The sequence below is a fragment of the Misgurnus anguillicaudatus genome, chromosome 11 (genome assembly GCF_027580225.2).
Source record: "Misgurnus anguillicaudatus chromosome 11, ASM2758022v2, whole genome shotgun sequence".
Taxonomy (NCBI): Eukaryota; Metazoa; Chordata; class Actinopteri; order Cypriniformes; family Cobitidae; genus Misgurnus; species Misgurnus anguillicaudatus.
Window position 1 is genome coordinate 36,186,107 of NC_073347.2, and position 19,884 is coordinate 36,205,990.

The 19,884-nt window shown below is 34.8% G+C and overlaps 2 protein-coding genes across 5 annotated transcripts in view; both read right to left on the minus strand.

Moving 5' to 3' along the window:
• LOC129415471 (FERM domain-containing protein 6) overlaps nt 1-14,095 on the minus strand; it is a 30,398-nt gene extending 16,303 nt beyond the window's left edge. The window contains exons 1-5 of the mRNA XM_073873597.1: nt 13,944-14,095; nt 7,073-7,252; nt 5,469-5,559; nt 4,415-4,494; nt 2,633-2,709 (exon numbers count right to left, since the gene is read on the minus strand). Of these exons, the coding sequence (XP_073729698.1) occupies nt 2,633-2,709; nt 4,415-4,494; nt 5,469-5,559; nt 7,073-7,150 (326 nt within the window). The 5' untranslated portion in view covers nt 7,151-7,252; nt 13,944-14,095. The remainder of the gene's footprint in view (nt 1-2,632; nt 2,710-4,414; nt 4,495-5,468; nt 5,560-7,072; nt 7,253-13,943) is intronic.
• Nucleotides 14,096-18,464: 4,369 nt separating this feature from the next.
• The window catches only part of fam135a (family with sequence similarity 135 member A), a 29,014-nt gene continuing 27,594 nt past the window's right edge, over nt 18,465-19,884 (minus strand). For all 4 annotated transcript variants that reach the window (XM_055169450.2, XM_055169449.2, XM_055169448.2 and 1 more), the window contains one exon: nt 18,465-19,641. In XM_055169450.2, coding sequence (XP_055025425.2) covers nt 19,436-19,641 — 206 coding nt within the window. In that variant the 3' untranslated portion in view covers nt 18,465-19,435. The remainder of the gene's footprint in view (nt 19,642-19,884) is intronic.

Sequence of the window (19,884 nt, forward strand, 5' to 3'; positions counted from 1 at the left end):
AATAATTTCTTTACTTTTTTTATTTTATTTATAAATCACTCTGGGTTATCTGATTTATCTATTTGGCTTGTGTTTTGTTTCCGTGCACTTGAGGCATTTTGCACATTTGTTCTGCACTTTGTTACTTCTGACTTTATTTTATTTAAAAAATTGTATTTACCATAAACCTAAATTCTGATCTAATTTAAGTCTGTAAATTTTGGATTGCTTTTCGTTGTATCGATGTTGCGCTATTGCGTGCTGGCAATGCTTGTACATGCAATTTAGCCGAACGGGCTAGGTGCTCTGCGTCTCATATTTAGAAGCTCATCAAACTAAACATACAAACACGGATGTTTTTCGACGGGTATAAGTTTTTAAAATGTTAAATGTATTTAAACAGAGGTAAGCCGTTTCTTTAAATTTCGGTGCTAAAACGGAAAATATCTGCACCGCGTAGTGTCTAAAAAATCATTAATTTCAGTGTTTTTCTTGTTATAAATTAACGTAACGTTTAATGATTTGTATATAAAGCTTCGTTTTTATTATTTACAGTAACGATCACAAAGTATTTGTCATTTCTCATTTGTCGTTTTTTTTGTCATGACTGCTTTGACGCACTAAATCTCCAAATTAAATAAAAACACTGAACTGTAGCCAGAGTTTCCAAGGCAGGATCCCCTTTGTTATTGGGGAGATTTTTTTGCACAATTTATATATTACTTATGAATATTTTAGGAAATTATTTTTGACACACGTAGGTTATTACGTGTATTTTGGATTTTAATTTCATTACTGTCATCATCCGAGCGCACTTTCTTCGCCTTGCGTCTTTTGAAGATACGGGCATGACCCAGAATAGACTAACACACCTTTGGCTAATGCATGCCCACACAGAAATTCTGAACTCCCTGGGCGTTCGTCCCCTAGCTCATGAGAGACTTTGGACTTTATTATACAACCGGCGCAATGCGCGATGCTAGTGTCTTTTGCTAGAGTAAAGAGTGCGTTGATAATATGGGCATACAGTATTAACGGGATGACAACGCGGGTTTGCTTTTCACATACATGGATGCGAAGCAGCATAAAAACGCTTTTTAATATGAAAAATTAAAGGATTAAAATGTAAAATTGGACATAAATGAGGACTGATTATGAGACATTAGAAGGCGCAAAGAGCTGCTTCATCTGTAGCTAAGTAAATAAATGCTTTGCTTTAAACAAATGCATCTATTTTTAAATGTTTTTTAAATGCTACCCCACGAATTTATTGTATATAATCTGTGGATTTGGTGAGATGAGAACTCATCTCTTGTTTGTAACAAATAGTATTTTTAGAGTACAAACCTTATATAAAGCCTAATATATTCTAAAAATGTAATTATACACTATGTATATCTTTATAAAAGTATACAATATTAGAACTAACCCCATTTTTTTTTCAATTTATGAATTATTTATAAGTTTAAAAAAGACAGTAATAGTACTATTTAGTAAAAAAAGATCTTACGACCTTACGAAAGTAAAATATGTTCGTCCGCATGGACACTGAAAATTGTAAAGTTTAATTAATATTATATGTTGTTATAATATTATATGTTGTATGTAAATATGTTGTATGTATGTATATCTGAAGTTGTAAGAAAGTAATTTCCCCTGGGATTATTAAAAGTATTTCTGTTTCTGATTAATAGCGCATATATTTATCTGATAACTGATAATGTCTGTGTGTTTCAGACCCTGGCTGTGTGCACTGAAGTGTATATGACAATAAAGTAGTGAAACTCAATGTATTTATATTTAAAATGTATTTTAAATATGCCTATAGGCTCATAGGTTTTTTGTTAAAAAAATAATTCACAGCACCCCCTGTTCAAAATGACTTCCAGCGGCCCTGGACTACACTGTTGTTGACATCCATGTTTAACGTTAGTTTACAAGTGACGTCATTGACCATTGAGTACTCTTCTGCGCATGCGGGTCACTTCTGGGTCATTTCACGTTCACACAGGAGATCACAAAAGGTAGCATTTAATTGGAAATGTGAACGGCCTTGCAAAAAATCAAATTTTTTCAAAAAATCGGAATTGAGCATTAAGCCCTGCAGTATGAACGTAGCCTTAGCTAACGTTACCATGTAAAATGTGTACTATATAATGTATACAAGCTTAACTACAGATCAGCTGCCAAACCTCCACTAAATAGCGGTAATCCATGATCGCGTCTCCCCTTGTCTTTAGAAAACCAAAACCTTGGTTATTTTCGACAAGGTGTTAGTTCCAGAGTTCAGTTTAGCAACGAGTCAGACCATTAAACAAACAGGGACCGGAAGTTAAGTTCAGCCCACATGTAATAGCGTCACCGCACGTGCGTCAGATAAAACCGTCTACTTCTGATGGGTCTAATTGGGATAATTTAAGCATGCAACACACAAATGATAGACACGTAAAATAAATTAAAGTTACCGCAACTCTCTGCGATATGGATATCGCATATCCTGTTATCACGACAATGATAATTTTTCGATATATCTTGCAGCCCTATTTCAGACCAGATAAAAACCAAGATCACAAGCCCACTTAAACTGGCCTTGTGAACACTGGATTAAACTATTGAAGAAAAGCCAGAGAAGCGGGTTCCTATTGATTCTTACCAGATGAGTCTGCCATTCTCCACATAGTACTGAACCTTCAGACAGAGCAGGGGTGGTATTGACCTCTTCTGCGACCCCTGCCGAAACAAAAACAGGCTTGACCAGGTTTCTGTGGTGACTGCCTCATTATGAAGCCCCTCCCACATTCTGACATCCCATTTGTGTTTATGAGTACTGTCATACTGTACCACAGCAAGGGTGACCAATGAATGTGAATGCACCAACAAAATATGGAAATGCAAACATGAGAAATTTAATACTGTTTAAAGCTGCAATACGTAACTTTTGACTCTCTATCGCCATCTATGTTTGAAACATAAAATTGCAAATTACTTTATGTACTTATCGTTACTTTTGTTTTGAAAAAAAAAACAGACCTTTCCCGCAAAATAAAACCCAGCAGCTATAGATAGTTAGTATAGACATATAGTTTTTTTACGTGTACGCAAATTAACCTGCGCGGTTGAACGCACAACCTTGCAAAGCATAGCTTATTCGACTCGTACGTGTACACAGACATTCAACAAATTGTGACAAAATGCTACATTTGCCAGAGCACGCATGCGCGACCCTACATGTAAAAAGTATGCACGGTTTAAAAATAATGCAGTGCAGTGTGCACATACTATTCTGATGACAAAATTTGCGTCACGCCCACTGTACACAGACCCTCACATGTGCTTAAAAACGAATCTATACGTCTAGCTTAAGGGTGGCTTGTGTAAATTTTAGCGGCATCTAGAGGTAAGGTAGCAATTTGCAACCAAAAGCTCACCTCTTACTTTTAAAATGAAATGGTAGCCGCCACAGGACAAACGTGTCGTTGTGTGAGACAACATGCGGACGAAACTGTTTGTTCATTTAGGGCTAGTGTAGAAACATGACTGCGGTGTATGTAGATATAAAAATGGCTCATTTTAAGGTAATAAAAACAATACATTTTATTATGTAAGGTCTTTACACGCCACTGATAATATAGTTCTGTAAATAATATTACATTTCTGTCAAGAGATCCTTCTAAAAGTTATACAATCCACCTTTAATACTTATAAATCAACACAGTAACTTAGTTTTGGTAAACCATTCTCGCAAGCATGTGAAAAAATAGATCATTGAAATTTGGCCCCCCTGGTGATGTCAGAAGGGGATAATACCGCCCCTTAATCTGCACTATCCAACCACAGCACTTCCATTTAGTGCAGAGATCAGCTCATTTGCATTTTAAAGGACACACCCAAAAACGTCTCACACCTACAGAGTGACAATTTTAACATGTTTTAATAAATTATCTATATGGTATTTTAAGCTTAAAGTTCACATATGCACTCCGGGGACATCAGAGATTTATTTTACATCTTAAAAAAAGTATTGTGAAATGTCCCCTTTAACTTTTAAATTATTTTATAAGCTTACCGTGGTAAATTTAGCTTATTTCTTACCAAAAAAAGTTACAGATTGCAGCATTAAAAATATCCAAGGGTTATTACAGTAGGTTGTTTAAGAGAATTCCCAAAACTGAGTGTGCAGAGATGTAATCTAGGTAAAGTGTGACTATGTGAAAGAAAATAAAATTAAAAAGTAATAAAGATTAAACATAATACACTTTAAATTTTTGTCTAAAATCTATGGTAAAATGTTTTGCTTGATATGTATGTAATGGTGTATGATAACTCATCTTAGACAGACAATACTAAATTCCAGTAAATCAAGAGTGTGAATTCCAGAAAACACGGTTTTCCAGTGTAAAGATCTGCCGTTGAGAAGATGATGATGATGTCTCACCTTCCCTGAGTCTTGTTTCCACTCCTTGGGGAAGTAGTTGGCAAGTTTCTCCTCCAGGTCCAAAAAAATGTACTCATTGTCTAAACAAGCCAAAACGAACACACGGGAAATGAGAATAAATGCTTTCGGCCAACAAACAATGGCATCATGAATTCATGCATGAAATCTGCCCAACAATGACCTCAATTAGTGAGACGACAGGAATGAAAAGACTCGTTCAGCCATCGACGAATGCAGCAGACAAAACTTACCCCAGTTAAAGTGGTCATATGAGAATTCCTGCTATTACTAAACCACGTAAAGACTTTTAAAGAAAAGTTGTGCAAGAACAGACTTTTCATGAATAACAACAGAGACAAATAGCTAAGATCAAGTGTGTTATTTCAGAGTTAATGGAAACTGCATTTTTAGCACATTCTTATGCTGTCTTCCCATCATCGACTCCCTCACTAAATTGCTTTTCTGACTCACTAAGCTTAATCACAAGAAGGCTATGACCCTGCTAAACACCCAGCCAATATCTATTGCTCATCCTTTCTCCCCTAAAGGAGTGAATCACGGGGAATTTCAGGCTTAACAAAGTTAATATAGCTCGATTCCTGGCCACAGGGGTCACGTCCCCTAAACGCACAGAAACAAAAAGCCTTTGTCCAAGTGGAGAGTGACACGAAATCGTAAAAAGGTATTGAAGGAAAGAAGCTGGAATGTGACAGAGAAGCTGAAAAGAGGAGAAAATAAATAAGTGGATGGATTCTGGTTCATGTGAATGAAGAGTAATGCTGATCAGAATTGCTATGCATTTATCTCGTTTATATTCTATCCCTGAGAAAAAATAAATCTCATGTTTTTCATGCTTTTGGGCGATTGCCCAACTCGTTTAGGTCATTCATGTACAATACGTTATATAAACACGGCTTTAAGACGGGCAACAGACCAGAAAGGCTTGTGGGGTAAGCGTTTGCATGTGAAAGAAATATCCCGACATCTCATTGCGTTGTGATTACACTTGCTATTTGAATAAGATTAACATAACTGAGAATAATAAAATACTTACTTTTCACTAAAGTCAGTCCAAAGTAGTGCAGCTGCTTGACCCCGAGAAGTTCACATAAACGCTGAAACACATCTTGACCTGTTGCTTTCAGCTTGAAAGAAATAAAAAACAGAATAAATTGACGTTTTAGCCAATAATGGCAAACAGTTGTTATAAATCTGTATGAATATCTTTTTTCTGATGAACCCAAAAGAAGATATTTTGATGAATTATGGTAAGCACACAGCTGACAGGGTTCCCACATCTTAGTTAACTTCAAATTCAAGGACCTTTCAAGGACTTTCCAGGTCTAATACCCTCAAATTCAAGGACTAAATGTGGGGACACATTTCAAGTGAGAGCAAAGTTACATCGTGTTACCTTTTAAGATACATTGTTACAGTTCCCTTTCAAGGGAACTCGCGCTGTGTCACTGCGGTGACACTTTGGGGACGACTCAAGTGCGTCTGAATGTGTATATCAAATTCAACCAATGGTGAGGCTTAACGACAAAGACAGGGTGACGCGGGAGCCAGGAAGTATATCGGTATCTGAAATAGTGCCAAAGACGGCGTGCCGTGTTACAGGGATGCATGAAGTATGGCAAGGGAGACACACCGTCTCGCTCCCTTCTCAGGGAACAACAGTTACATACGTAACCCAAGACGTTTTCATGTGTCAAACACAACTATGCAAAAAAGCATTTTGGTATGAATCAACAATCGCATACAGAAGATATAAGCATTTAAAGCCAACAGTTAGCACATGATTGTAACCATTGACTTCCATAGTAGGAAAAACAAATACGATTTAATTCAATGTAGTGCGGCACAATTAATCGCATCGCAATCGCAATGTCAGCCTGTGCAATTAAATGACAGCAAAATGTTGCAATTATATTAAATAAATAAATGTGTGGACTTGTTAACACCAACTTTCTGATAACAGTTTGATGATTTTCCTTGCTGTTTAAAAAAAGAAAGAAAAACGAACAAAAAAGGCAGTGCACCGTGTGGCATGCACGTGTGTGGTGTGCGTCGTCACTTATACCAGAGCGAAGATGGATGCAGAGGTTGACAGTGATCTGGTAGCAAAAAAAAACTATGTCTAGATTACTGACACTGAGCAGTTGCTACATCACGTGGCAATACGAAAACATTTCTAGCTTTACAAATACACATTTTAGCTAATCTGTGTGTGGATTTTCCTTAAAACCCATCAAGTTGACTCATGATACAATTTAGTATAATCGCAATCACACATCGCAATATTAGCAGCAATAACCACAATGGGAAAAATTACCCAAATCGTGCAGCCCTAATTCAATGGGTACCATCAACTGTGTGCTTATTTATCAAAATCTTTTTTTGTGTTCATCAGAAAAAAAATAAATTCATACAGGTTTACAACAACATGAGGATGAGAAAATGATGACAGAATTTTCATTTTGGGTGAACTTTAATAACCTGGAGGAGCCATGTGTTACAATGATTTTACTAGAGTAAAGGGGGTTTAGGGACTCACTTAATTTATCTTACATCTAACAATCACCCCTTCGTTAGAATGAGACATTACACATGAGCAATACTTTTCATTTGAGGACATATACGAATCAAAATATTTACCCCCACTTTGATGTCCAGTGTCTCTTTGGTGGGAAGGAGGACACACACCGTCCTCTCTTGTTTGGAGGTAAAAGACATGGCTTATGGATCTTCATTCACACACAAACACACGTTGGCTTCTTCTTGACTTGCTACTTATGATATTTTCTTCACAGGTATTTGCCTCTTCATTTTAAATGCCTACAAAAAACACAAAGAAACTAGAATTAGGCGCAAAAAATATTACAGGTATGCACCTTGAGACAAAACAACAGCACTAATAAATATGATAAGATGTGTCAATGTAAGATGTTTTTAAATTAAGGAAGCTTAAACATGCATTTTAGTCTAGCACTAGAATAAGCCCTGTCTGGGAAACCACCTCATAGTGTATTTCAGAAAAATAAGCCAACTAAAACATTGTGGTAATATTAAAATGTGCAACATATAGAAATGCTAATTCTGTCCAGAATGGTTAATGCTCTTATAGACCTTGAATTGTGCAAACATTCACCCACAAGCTCATTATATTGCACAAATATCCCAGCCAGGCCTGATTACATAAACACACCATTACATAATTATGAGGGGTACTCAATTTCTAAACAGTACTAATTAGTATTGCATGAAGATTTTTCGGCAATGTTTGTGATAAAGTGTCCAAGTTTGACAGTGAGGATAACCACACCTGCATTCTGCACATATTTGACAAATTTCACCTGCTTTTACTGAACTGAAAAATCATAGACCTGTTTCAGTGATTTTTCAGTTCATTTTATTTAACCAGGTTAAAAACTTGTTGGGTCTCATTCACTACTTTGTGCGTGAAATGTGCGTACGGACGTTTTAACGAACAAAATAATGATTCAACAAAAACTTTCATACTAAAAATTCTTCTAAATGTATGTAAAAATGGAATACCGACTTAGACCACAAATACACAATTATCATGAACAAGAAAAAAAGAACCCTATAATATATATCTGTTGTTATATATTTAGCCTAATATATATTTTTCCTTGTTCAGAATTATTGCATGCGTGTGACAAGAAATATACAGTATACAACAAAACATAAAAAACAACACTTAAAGTCACAACAATTTACCAAAGGATAAAACACATCATTTGTTTTAAAGTAACAAACTAATTTAATGATGGAAATCTGGTAAACTTTAGGGTATTCTGTAGGTTAATCCAAGCAGAGGCGGCATTATATATTAAAAATTGTTTATCCCTACAAATAATTTAAACAAAGTTTGTAGCGTTTCATTTGAATGTGAAAATTTAAGAGACAACTAATGTGGGGTAAGAATGCAAATCGACGGATTTTACCAATACTAATAACTAAGTTGACCCTGCTTGCTGATAACCGATTAATCGACCGATAGTTTTTAAAATGGATACTGGATAAAAAACATAACATTAAAGATGAAACAGTGCTGAAATGTATTACAAAAGTAATAAAAAAACTGAACCATGAAAATGTGCTAAATGTATGAATAAAAATATATGAATATTTTTAAATTTACCATTTACCAAATAATAAGTATTGAAGTAAATACTTCCTTGAAATACTCCCACTGGTAAAATTGAAATGACAAATGTTTATGTAGTCTTGTACTTTACTTGTTTCTGTTTTAACACTTAATGATTTTCTAATCAAAATAATTGGATTTATCTGCGTTCTTTGAGGTACTGCTAATATTAGCGTCCTGTCAGCCTTGCCGACAAACTTAGGTTCCTGCTCTTGTTCCTCTGCTGAAAGTTCCACCAATAAACTATCGGTGCCGATTAATCTGCAAAACCGATTAATGGGTTTACCTCTAATCAACTTATGTATAAAACAATACCAATTAAAACTTCTTTGGATATACAAGGACAGTAACTCAGTCTTTTCATATAAAATGAAATGATGCGTTGAATAGCTACAACCAGTAATGGAACTTAAGGCACTATTAAAAACTATATATTGAAGTAATGTGCTGGAGCATTCATGGGTGATTCTCACGAAACCATTGAAACACCACGGCACTAATGATTTTATCTTTAAAATGTGTAATATAGTAACATTAAAAAGCATCAGAATTAACACAATACTGTGTTCTACCTTGCACAATGTGTGATTTCAACATAAGAATTTATAATTGTAAATTTTATCTCATTTTCTGCTGAAATTCTCATTACCTCAATGTGTCCGGCTGTGTTTGAACATGCGTTATGTTGTAATTTAATCAAATTAACACAAAAATATTAAGAAAAAAAAATAAATGGATGTTTTGCTAGACTACTTTAGATGACAGAAAAAATATTAACTGAATATTCATGTATAATAATAATGAAGAAAAATTAGGAAAATGATGTGTCCATGCCTGATGTTCTCATCCTCCGCAACACTTTTTGAGAACAGTTTAAGCACACATACAGAATTTTAATAAAGTTTGATTTTGAGTGACCAAGCACATGGACCAGTTACTTCAAGATGGCTACCAGGTAAGATCATTTTTTTACAGTTAATTTGAAATATTGTCTTGTCAGAATGCTTACACGACATTTTGATTATCATTACCGCAACAGATGCTTATTAAATGTTCATTTCATTAATAGAAGCATAATACTTTGATTTTAAATGCATGTGCAGAATCTCCAAATTATGTTCTTTCAGGTTTGTTATGTCATCTTGAAAATATGTCAGTGTTGATGTTTTCTGACTGTTGTGGTAATGAGACTTTTTAGGACTAATTTTTTAAATGATGTTACAAAAAGTGTTAAATGATAAGTAAAAGTTTTTAAATTAAAGTTCCCATTTACTCCAGACTTTGTTTTTCAATGTCTGGTGGGAAAAAAAGTACATTTAAGCAATTTTTACATTTTCATGCATGACATTTTTAAAACCAAGTTTTCGTGAGAAGAGATGACGATATAAAAGCAAGTTGTGGATTGCATCTTTCAATTTCAAACCAAGCATAGTCAAACTATTTCCTCTCTCAGCTACTTTACCTGTTTTTGGTAAAGTAATAAAGAAATATTTTGCATCTAGTTAAGTCACAGTCAAGTTTACAGTGGTGTTTTTCTTGGCTGTTACCCTCAGGCAATTCGAGGATGACACCACACCTGGGTGAGATTTCACATGATAAACTACAATTAACCGCTACAGCCTTAGGGAAATGCAGGGGAATCATGCCTTTAGCTTGATTCATACATTTTCTTTCATTTTACACATAAATACAGACACAAGTCAATACATTTTTGTAAGTCACTTTGGATAAAAGTATCTGCTGCTAAATGTAAATGCCTAATATATTGCCTAACAAATGACCTGACCTGAAAGACATAAAACAGTCCCAGGAAGAAATGAGTCAGGTTTGCCAGCAGTCACATCTACGGAGCAATAGTTGGGTTGGATTTATGGGATTTATCTTTTCTTTAAATTGATTAATCAGATTAAATCTGACCTGTCTGTCTCAAGATCCCGGCTTTGGATCAGTCTAGTTCTGAGGGAAGGGACAATAATGCAGGGGAGACCCTTCAAGACCTCTCAAAGGAGGTATTTATCTTATTTTACTTGACATATCCTGTTATTTTCACAGTGGATTGTTTTTATTGCAACAATTTTCCAATACAAAGTTCATAGTGTCCAGAGGCTACCAAGTTTCAAAGAAAAAAAACATTAAAAGCACCATAAATCATATACTTGTACAAGCTCAGAAGGCATGCAATAACATTATAACAGACCAAAATATAAACACAAAACATCTTCACATCTCAAACATAAATGCTATTTGATTTATGATGGAAGTAAAGTTTATCGGTGAATAATGACTTACAATAAAGAATTCATTTTTACAGAAAGTGACCATCGTAGTATTGGACCTACAGCAGGGGTCTCCAACTTTTTTTGTGAGCAAGGGCTACCACAGATAAACCACCTGGAGGGCTACTTTTTTGATATAGTCTACTCAAAACTGTTTTGTATTACTTTGTTGATTTTATTTTATTTTACTTGTTGATTTGTTTTATCATTGTTTAAAATGTTAACATACATAAATGAAGCCAAGCTTATTTAAAAAAAATATTAAAATTGAGGCTATTAATAGGTGGGCAACTCACAGACTCTGTGCGGGTAACCTGGTGCCTTTGGGCATCATGTTTGAGACCACTGACCTACAGTATATGATTTTTAAAAAACTGACAATAACACAATACAAGTTTGGATAAACAAGAGGGTGACTGTTTTGGTAACTGGCACTTTTCACTTATCCAGTGCATTCAAGATATTAAATCCAATTCAGTAGGTGTGTTCCCCAAGGATCGAATCCATAAACTTGGTGCTGCAAACTCAAAGCTCTACCAATTGTGCAACAGGAACATTAAGATTGCACACAGAGTTTTGCACATGTATTAGAATGCATTACTAATTTCATATCAACCCTGAAGAGTAAGATGTTCAGTTTCTGCCCAACGATTTTCATTGCTACTAAATGCACAGTAAGGTTCCCTGATCTGTTCCCAGAACCACACACGCACACAGTAACACCTACCTTATCTGACAGCTTATAACATTTGACAGTGTCTTGTCCATCACATAAAAACATAGCCTACTTGGGTGATTCTCACGAAACCATTGAAACACCACGGCACTAATAATTTTAGCTTTAAAATGTGTAATATAGTAACATTAAAAAGCATCAGAATTAACACAATACTGTGTTCTACCTTGCACAATGTGTGATTTCAACATAAGAATTTATAATTGTAAATTTTATCTCATTTTCTGCTGAAATTCTCATTACCGCAATGTGTCCGGCTGTGTTTGAACATGCGTTATGTTGTAATTTAATCAAATAAAAAAAATAAATGGATGTTTTGCTAGACTACTTTAGATGACAGAAAAAATATTTACTGAATACTCATGTATAATAATAATGAAGAAAAATTAGGAAAATGATGTGTCCATGCCTGATGTTCTCATCCTCCGCAACACTTTTTGAGAACAGTTTAAGCACACATACAGAATTTTAATAAAGTTTGATTTTGAGTGACCAAGCACATGGACCAGTTACTTCAAGATGGCTACCAGGTAAGATCATTTTTTTACAGTTAATTTGAAATATTGTCTTGTCAGAATGCTTACACGACATTTTGATTATCATTACCGCAACAGATGCTTATTAAATGTTAATTTAATTAATAGAAGCATAATACTTTGATTTTAAATGCATGTGCAGATCTCCAAATTATGTTCTTTCAGGTTTGTCATGTCATTTTGAAAATATGTCAGTGTTGATGTTTTCTGACTGTTGCGGTAATGAGATTTTTTAGGACTAATTTTTTCAATTATGTTACAAAAAGTGTTAAATGATAAGTAAAAGTTTTTACATTAATGTTCCCATTTACTCCAGACTTTGTTTTTCAATGTCTGGTGGGAAAAAAAGTAAATTTAAGCAATTTTTACATTTTCATGCTTGACATATTTAAAACCAAGTTTTCGTGAGAATCACCCACTTAATAAAAAACAAGATGAGGATTCAATGCGTTCTTTCCAAGTAAGTCAACTATCTATGTAAACAATAGTAAATGTAATGAATGACAGTTCACACTATGTCACTCTTCATCAACCTCACAAGGTGTGCGCACCTCTCTAAGAACAATTGTAAATCAATCTGTATGCATTCTTAAGACTGGAAAAGCCACCTGCTGTGTACGTTAAAGACAGATCAAGCCTTAAAGCTAGAACAAAACTTCAGGTACTATATGACTATGTGCATAAGGACTGTTTTCCATCCGACGTTCCAAAAAGACCGGTATAACAAACACTAGAAGTGTCTATTAACATAATTCCAGTGAAAAACCTGAGGTATTTCGATAAGCCTTAGGGGAAAAGGATACACCACATGATAAACTTGTTCATGACATATACATTTACACATTTTGTAGATGTGTATTCAGGTACATTTAATCAATTTGTGTGAACAAATTGCAATCAAATGCAGCTTAAAGCAATACTGCAGGCAGACACTTCAAACTCTATGATGTTGCTGCAATCTCATGGCTTTAAAAGAATTTGGGGGGCAAGTCAAAAGCAGTTTTTCCACCCAGCTGGGGACGTAAGAAAGATCATTCATCATCTTGTCATTAAGCATCATTCACCTGTACACACTCACTGCACTATCATGTTCAGACACGTTACAAGGTGAGCCGTCACTGTTATATCTGCAATTACATTTCAACCGTTTCCCTGTCTCTCGTGTTCACAAAACAAGCAACTCCTTTAATTCATTAGTGTTTAACATTAAAATAGTGTTATATCGGCTTGTACATTAAATCATACATTGTGATGTGCATATTTAGATCATTGAGCATAATTAATTGACATATTCTGACTTGGTTAAACATTAAATTATCAATTTTCAAACAAATTTACTCTGATTTTTACTACTTTCCAAGAACATACTTCACTAATCAACACTACATTTTATGCCAATATAATAGATGAGAGTAGATGTGCTCGACTTTATGTGGCGCTGCGCAGACTGATCGGCTTTTGACATTCAAGTTTCGCGAGATCTGTGCTTTCGACTCATTCTCGCGGTATATTGATGTCATAATCGCCTTGTCTGCGCAGCGCCGCATGAAGTCGTGCAGAGCAACATCAAGGGTGGGAAAGCAATTGCAGACAAAAAGTTTGAATATTACTCATGAAAGCATATAAACATGAAGCCAAGACTTGTAAGAAGAGTAAAGTTATAAAATAACGAATAAAAGAAATAGAGCTAACAATTGCGTCTATCTGCTCTATAAAACTACATTTATCAAGACCATAACAATGAAGAGGTTGTAAAGCTTAAACATGTAATTTCTAATTATAAAATGTGTTTAAAAACAACACTTACCGCTTATTTAAAATCCAGACTGCGCATTTGTATGGCATCGCGGTCTCCTCTCAGTAGTAACACGCACACAGACACAACACTACAAGCGTCACGCGCGTACTGACTGCCTGCGGGACTGCGCCTCAGATCGGGCGAAACCAAAATATAGCTGCGATGGGGATGTTTTTAATCCGAAACATTAACAACTAGCACAAAAGTATGCGATTTATTTATCAACCATTTTTAACGAAAATAACCTGTTTATAGTAAAGCTGTAATATTAAGGGAAACTGTAAACTGTGTGGTTATGTATGGACATAAACGTTATAAATAACGTTGACCTCCCCTCATCATGAATATGCATAAGCCCTACTTCAAATTTATAAGCAGCAACAGGTACAAGTCAAGATCTCTTCAGGCCTCAAAAGTTTTGATTGATGCGTATGCATCTTATCAGAAACTGGTAAGCTTACCGTCATAAAAATGACCGTGGTAACTGTAGTTTTCGTTAAATTGAATACATTTGTAGGTGTTTACATTAACTGTGGTAACGTGGAATTAACCATCGTCATTCAAGGACACTTTTAAGATGTCATAATATTTTAAGGAGTCTGTGCTGTAATGGTAATGTTTTTATTAATTGTATTATGAATTAGTATTTTTACTGTGTTGGTAAAATATTAAATATAGTAGTACAGTATTTTGTCGGATATTATGGTTAGGAATGTTTTGGGGGATACTGCAATAGGATCATTAAAGAGATAGTTCACCTAAAAATGAAAATACTGTCATCATTTTCTCATCCTCATGTTGTTTTAAATGTTGTATGTATTTCTTTTTTTCTGATGAACACAAAAGAAGATAAATGACGATAAGCACAAAGCTGATTGTAACCATTGACTTCCATAGTAGGAAAAACAAATACAGTGGAATTCAATTGGTACCATCAACTGTGTGCTTTCCATCATTTATCAAAATATCTTTTTTTGTGTTCATCAGAAAAAGAAATGGTTTAGACCAACTAAATATTCATTTTTTTGGTGAACTATCCCTTTAAAGGTGCCAAAGAATGCATTGAAATAATCTGTTAAATTGTTCTTTGACATAAACATAGTATGTACCTTTATTAAGAGCAAAAATTATCCAAAAACGTTTTTACATTTGTCATTTGAATGAAATGGTCTATTATTACCTTATTTTAAAAGGTCATGAATAATAATGTTGAGCTCTGCACTGATTGGCTCTGCAGCTCAGTAGCTCACATTAGTAAACAGACCTTATGGTGTGGTGGTCATGGGATTATCTTAAATATTTTATATTAAGGAAAATAACTAGTTTTAACAAACATGCCTTACTAAAAACATGACTGTTGTGCATTTTGAGGCAAAACAAAGGGCACTGAAGTATTTTAAAATATGTCTGTTGTTTTAAGTTTGGACAGCTCTGATATTTATTTTAGTCTTAAACTAGTCTAATCCCTGTACGGGAAACCGCCTCTAAATGTTTGAGCTTGTATCAGACGAAAATACAGATTTTGAGAAACAACTAATTGTTCAACCTAAACGCTAGCCTATAGCATAAATTAGCATGTAGCGCTAACTCAGCAGTCACAACTTTGTTTTTAGCATTTTAACAACTTTGTAATCGATTTCTGTAATTTAATTTTGGCTGCACTATATGTCATTATCATGTACAGAGCTTTTGTTATTCATCTATGCCTAGATAAATGCAGTTTTTATTCTATGGCACCTTTAATTTTCCCACAAATGTGTTAGTTCTTTAGCCCTATCTTGTTTTAGCTTTGCAGGGTTTTCTCTTCTTGTAGCAGTTTGGGCAAAACTGAAAAACACCACACAAAGCATATCTGTGACCCTGTTTGGATCAGATAAAATCCACCAAGCAGATTACCAATCAAGATTAAGATTAATCTGTCTGAGATTACACTAATTCAGGGCTGCAGGGACCACAACTAATCCTTAAAAAAAAAAAAACAAGTATTTGACCAATACAGCAATATAATCTAATTCAGGGGTCTCCAACCTTTTTATGAGCAAGGGCTACAACAATGGATAAAAAATCTGGAGGGCTACTTTTTGATATAGTCTACTTAAAACTTTTTTGCTTTACTTGTTTATTTTATTTTATTTGACTTGTTTATATTTTTTTGTATTGTTTAAAATGTTAACATATGTAAACCAAGCCAAGCTAATATAAAAAAAAGTAATGAATACATAATACAGTTGAGACTATTAATAGAATGTGCTTTGGCGGGCTTGTGCTTTCACAGACTCTGTGCGGGCTACCTGGTGCCCGCGGGCACCACATTGGTGACCCCTGATCTAATTATACGTTTTTTTAGAGTACATATATCTAAAAAAACATAGTTTTTTTTCTATTTAAGGCAATTTAATTACAGTAACATATATGTCCTGCGATGTTTTATGTAGCGCCTGGGTACTCTCGAAACAATTCATCGTGTTAGAGCTGCATAGAGTTGAAATGATAAAGCTACTGAACTGGAAATTAGATTACACAATGAAGGTGTTTAAAACCAATAAAAAAAATTACTGTGATTTCAGCAACAGTATATAGCAGTGGTCTCCAACATGGTGCCCACGGGCATAAGGTTGCCTGCACGGAGTCTGTGAGTTGCCGGCCAAAACACATTCTACTATTAGCCTAAATTTTCATATTTTTAGGCTTCTTTATGCATGTTAAACAATGATAAAACATAATAACAAGTAAAACAAAAAAAAGTTTTGAATAGACAGTAAAAAAAGTAGCCCTCCAGATTGTTTTATCCATTGTGGTAGCCCTTACCCACAAAAAGGTTGGAGACCCCTGGTATAGAGAATACATTGCCCATAGTCGTTTCAATGGAGACCTTCGGTTTTGTGTTTAGTGTGCAGGATGATTCAGGGTCTGCTGTTAGGGGTCATGACAGGTCTTAAGAGGTTATTCACTGCTTCTATTGTGCACAAAGGTGTCCGCTTTCTAATGGCAACAACAACCATTTAAGAGTCTCCAGAAGCCGTGTGCCATCCTTAACTGCTGACCCCATGCTGTGGTCACATTTACATTCATTTAACCTTCCATCTCTTTATCTCTGACCAGGTCATCTCTCACCATCCAGTGTTTTTTTTTTTCGAGAGCACATGACATCATCACACAGAACCGTCAGGCCATCGGTGAGGACCGGGGGTGGTGCTGCTCCACAGGCTGCTTTCATTCAGGTCTTTAGGTTTCCATGGTGACCCACATTCCAAAGATCAGCTGGTTTCAAAGAGACCACATGCATAAAAAACAGGTACTAAATAAAGCAATGACAACATTTCCACAACGCAGGATGCAAGATAGAAAATGAGATGATGATGTATCTTTAGTACATCTATAATGGATAAACAAGTATTTAGGTCATATTACCAAAAGCATTTTGATGAAGCTTGACCAACGGTATAGGACAATTATGTTTCATATAACATTATATACAAACCACAAACATCCAACACATTTAATTAAAGTTAACACAGTGAACAGCATCACATGCCATCTCTTACTTTCACTGTTCTCCCAGTTTGGTAAACACCTCCATCTAGAGGTCAACATGATTCATTGACACTTCGTGCAGCTCTTTTCCAAATTAAAGAGAATTAAAATTCTGTCATATTTTTTATTTCATTTTCTCATAAATCTGTATGAAAGGGATTAGCTTAAGCCAGGACTAGGCCTTAGTTTTAATAGGAAATATTATTAGTTTTAACAAACATTTAACAAACATGGCATGCCTTACTTAAAACATTACTGGCGGGCATTTTCTGCCAAAACAAAGCGTACTGATGTATTTTAAGATATGTCAGTGCATGCTGTTTTCAGTTTGAACAGCTCTTACATTTATTTTAGTCTAGGACTAATCTTATCCCACCCCATAATGTTTAAAAATTGATAAATGATGGTAAGCTAGAGCTGTCAAAAGATTAATTGCAATTAATTGCATACAAAATAAAAGTTTGCAAAATATACTTGTGTGTGTACATACATTGTATATTTACATTTATATATAAAATATATCAAAATCTAAATAAATATATACATGCGTGTGTATTTATATTTACAAAATAATTACACCATGCAAAAACTAACTTTTATTTTGTATGCGATTAATCACGATTAATCTTTTGGCAGTCCTAGTAAGCACACAGCTAATTGTAACCATTTACTTTTATAGTAGGATAAACAAATACGATGGAATTCAAGGAGTACCGTCGATCATATGCTTTCCATCATTTATCAAAATATTTTCATCATTTATCACAATACTTCCAGAATATTTATTTTCCTACTATAGAAGTCAATGGTAATGGCAGCTGTGTGCTTACAATCATTTATCAAAATATCTTATTTTGTGTTTATCAAAACAAAAATAACAACTCATACAGAATTTTCATTTTTGGGTTAACTATCCTTTTAAGGTTTTGTTACTGAAAAAATATCATTATAGGGCAAATAAGCACTTCCATTGGGGGTAAAAAAACACATGAGAGATAAGAGATGACAAAAACATTTATTGCCTATACATTTCATGAAATGTTTCCATGATACAAAACCATTTTAACAAACCAAAATAAATTTAATGTTTTATTTATTTTAAAGTGTTTTTGCACACAAGCATCAATGAATTCCTCCACAGAAAACCAAACATAAATACTTACCCATAACCATGTGGTCTGATTACAGTTTATTTTTGTGCTGATTAAACTCGACTAACCGTATAACCCACACCTAGCCCACGTACATTAGTTACCAGTATTCCCCTGTAATTAAATTAACACACAAACATGCCAAGCTTATGTTCTTTACCCAACACCAGGCCGGGTTAAATGTTGTGCATGACAATGCAATGGGCAGCAAAGACATCGTATAAAACCAACACAGTCTAACGCTGCTCCATTTCAGCTACAATCACATGTTCGTCCATGTTTAGGAAGCCTTTGACGTTGTTTTTAAAAAAAACGATTTTGTAGAAAATGTGTAGTCAAATGGCGATTTGATAGAAAAATGTATGCCCATCAGATGCAAGCCAACTCGGATGCCAGATTGTTCAAGTGAACGTGCTTTCACCATGAAGATCTCCACCTTGAATAAATATTTCATTCATTTTAGCAGCTACATTTCCAGTTCAGCATAAGAGAGTTTAATATGAAGAGTTAAATGAAAACTGTAAAAATTAAAGTTTGAGATAAATAACACTGAAAATAATAACGTATAAGGATTGATTTTCTTAATGATGAGTAGAACATTAAAATTATTCTTTAAAAAAAAAGAAATTGTAGTAGAAAAATAAAAATGATCCACAGTCACAACAGTTTAAGTAGAAACAAAATGAAACACAAAATAACACTGATATTATATCTTTCTTTACCTCCACATGCATACATAAAACCGTAAAAAAAAAAAAACATTGAATCAGTCCATCTGCAGTGAGGTATCACTCGAGATTCGTCCGGTCTTGGAGGCTACTGAAAAAACTTAAGTCCTGCCACCAGGAAGAACTTTTCCAGGAAAATTTCAGAGTCAAGGACGGCAATGTGAGCTGCCCGGCCAATCAGAGAGTTGGCTGTGTTGGGCAGCGCATGGATGACATCATAACGGACCAGGTTACAGTCTTTGTTCTGAAGCACAGGGAGTAGAAGGTTCTCTATCATCTCTGCATACACTGGACCTGACCGGCAAACGTGTAGTTAAAGGTTGTTAAAAACAGGTTGATATACCTTTTGTTATACAAGCTTAACTCTTTCCCCACCATTGATGAATTACCTCGTCCATTAAGAGAAAACACTTCCCTGCCAATGACGAGTTTTTACGCCAATTCACTATTATCCACTAGGGGGCGCTCTTACCCAACTTATAAAACACTGAAGCATCAACTGATCCAAAAAACAGTAAAAACTCTGTGTATGTTTGT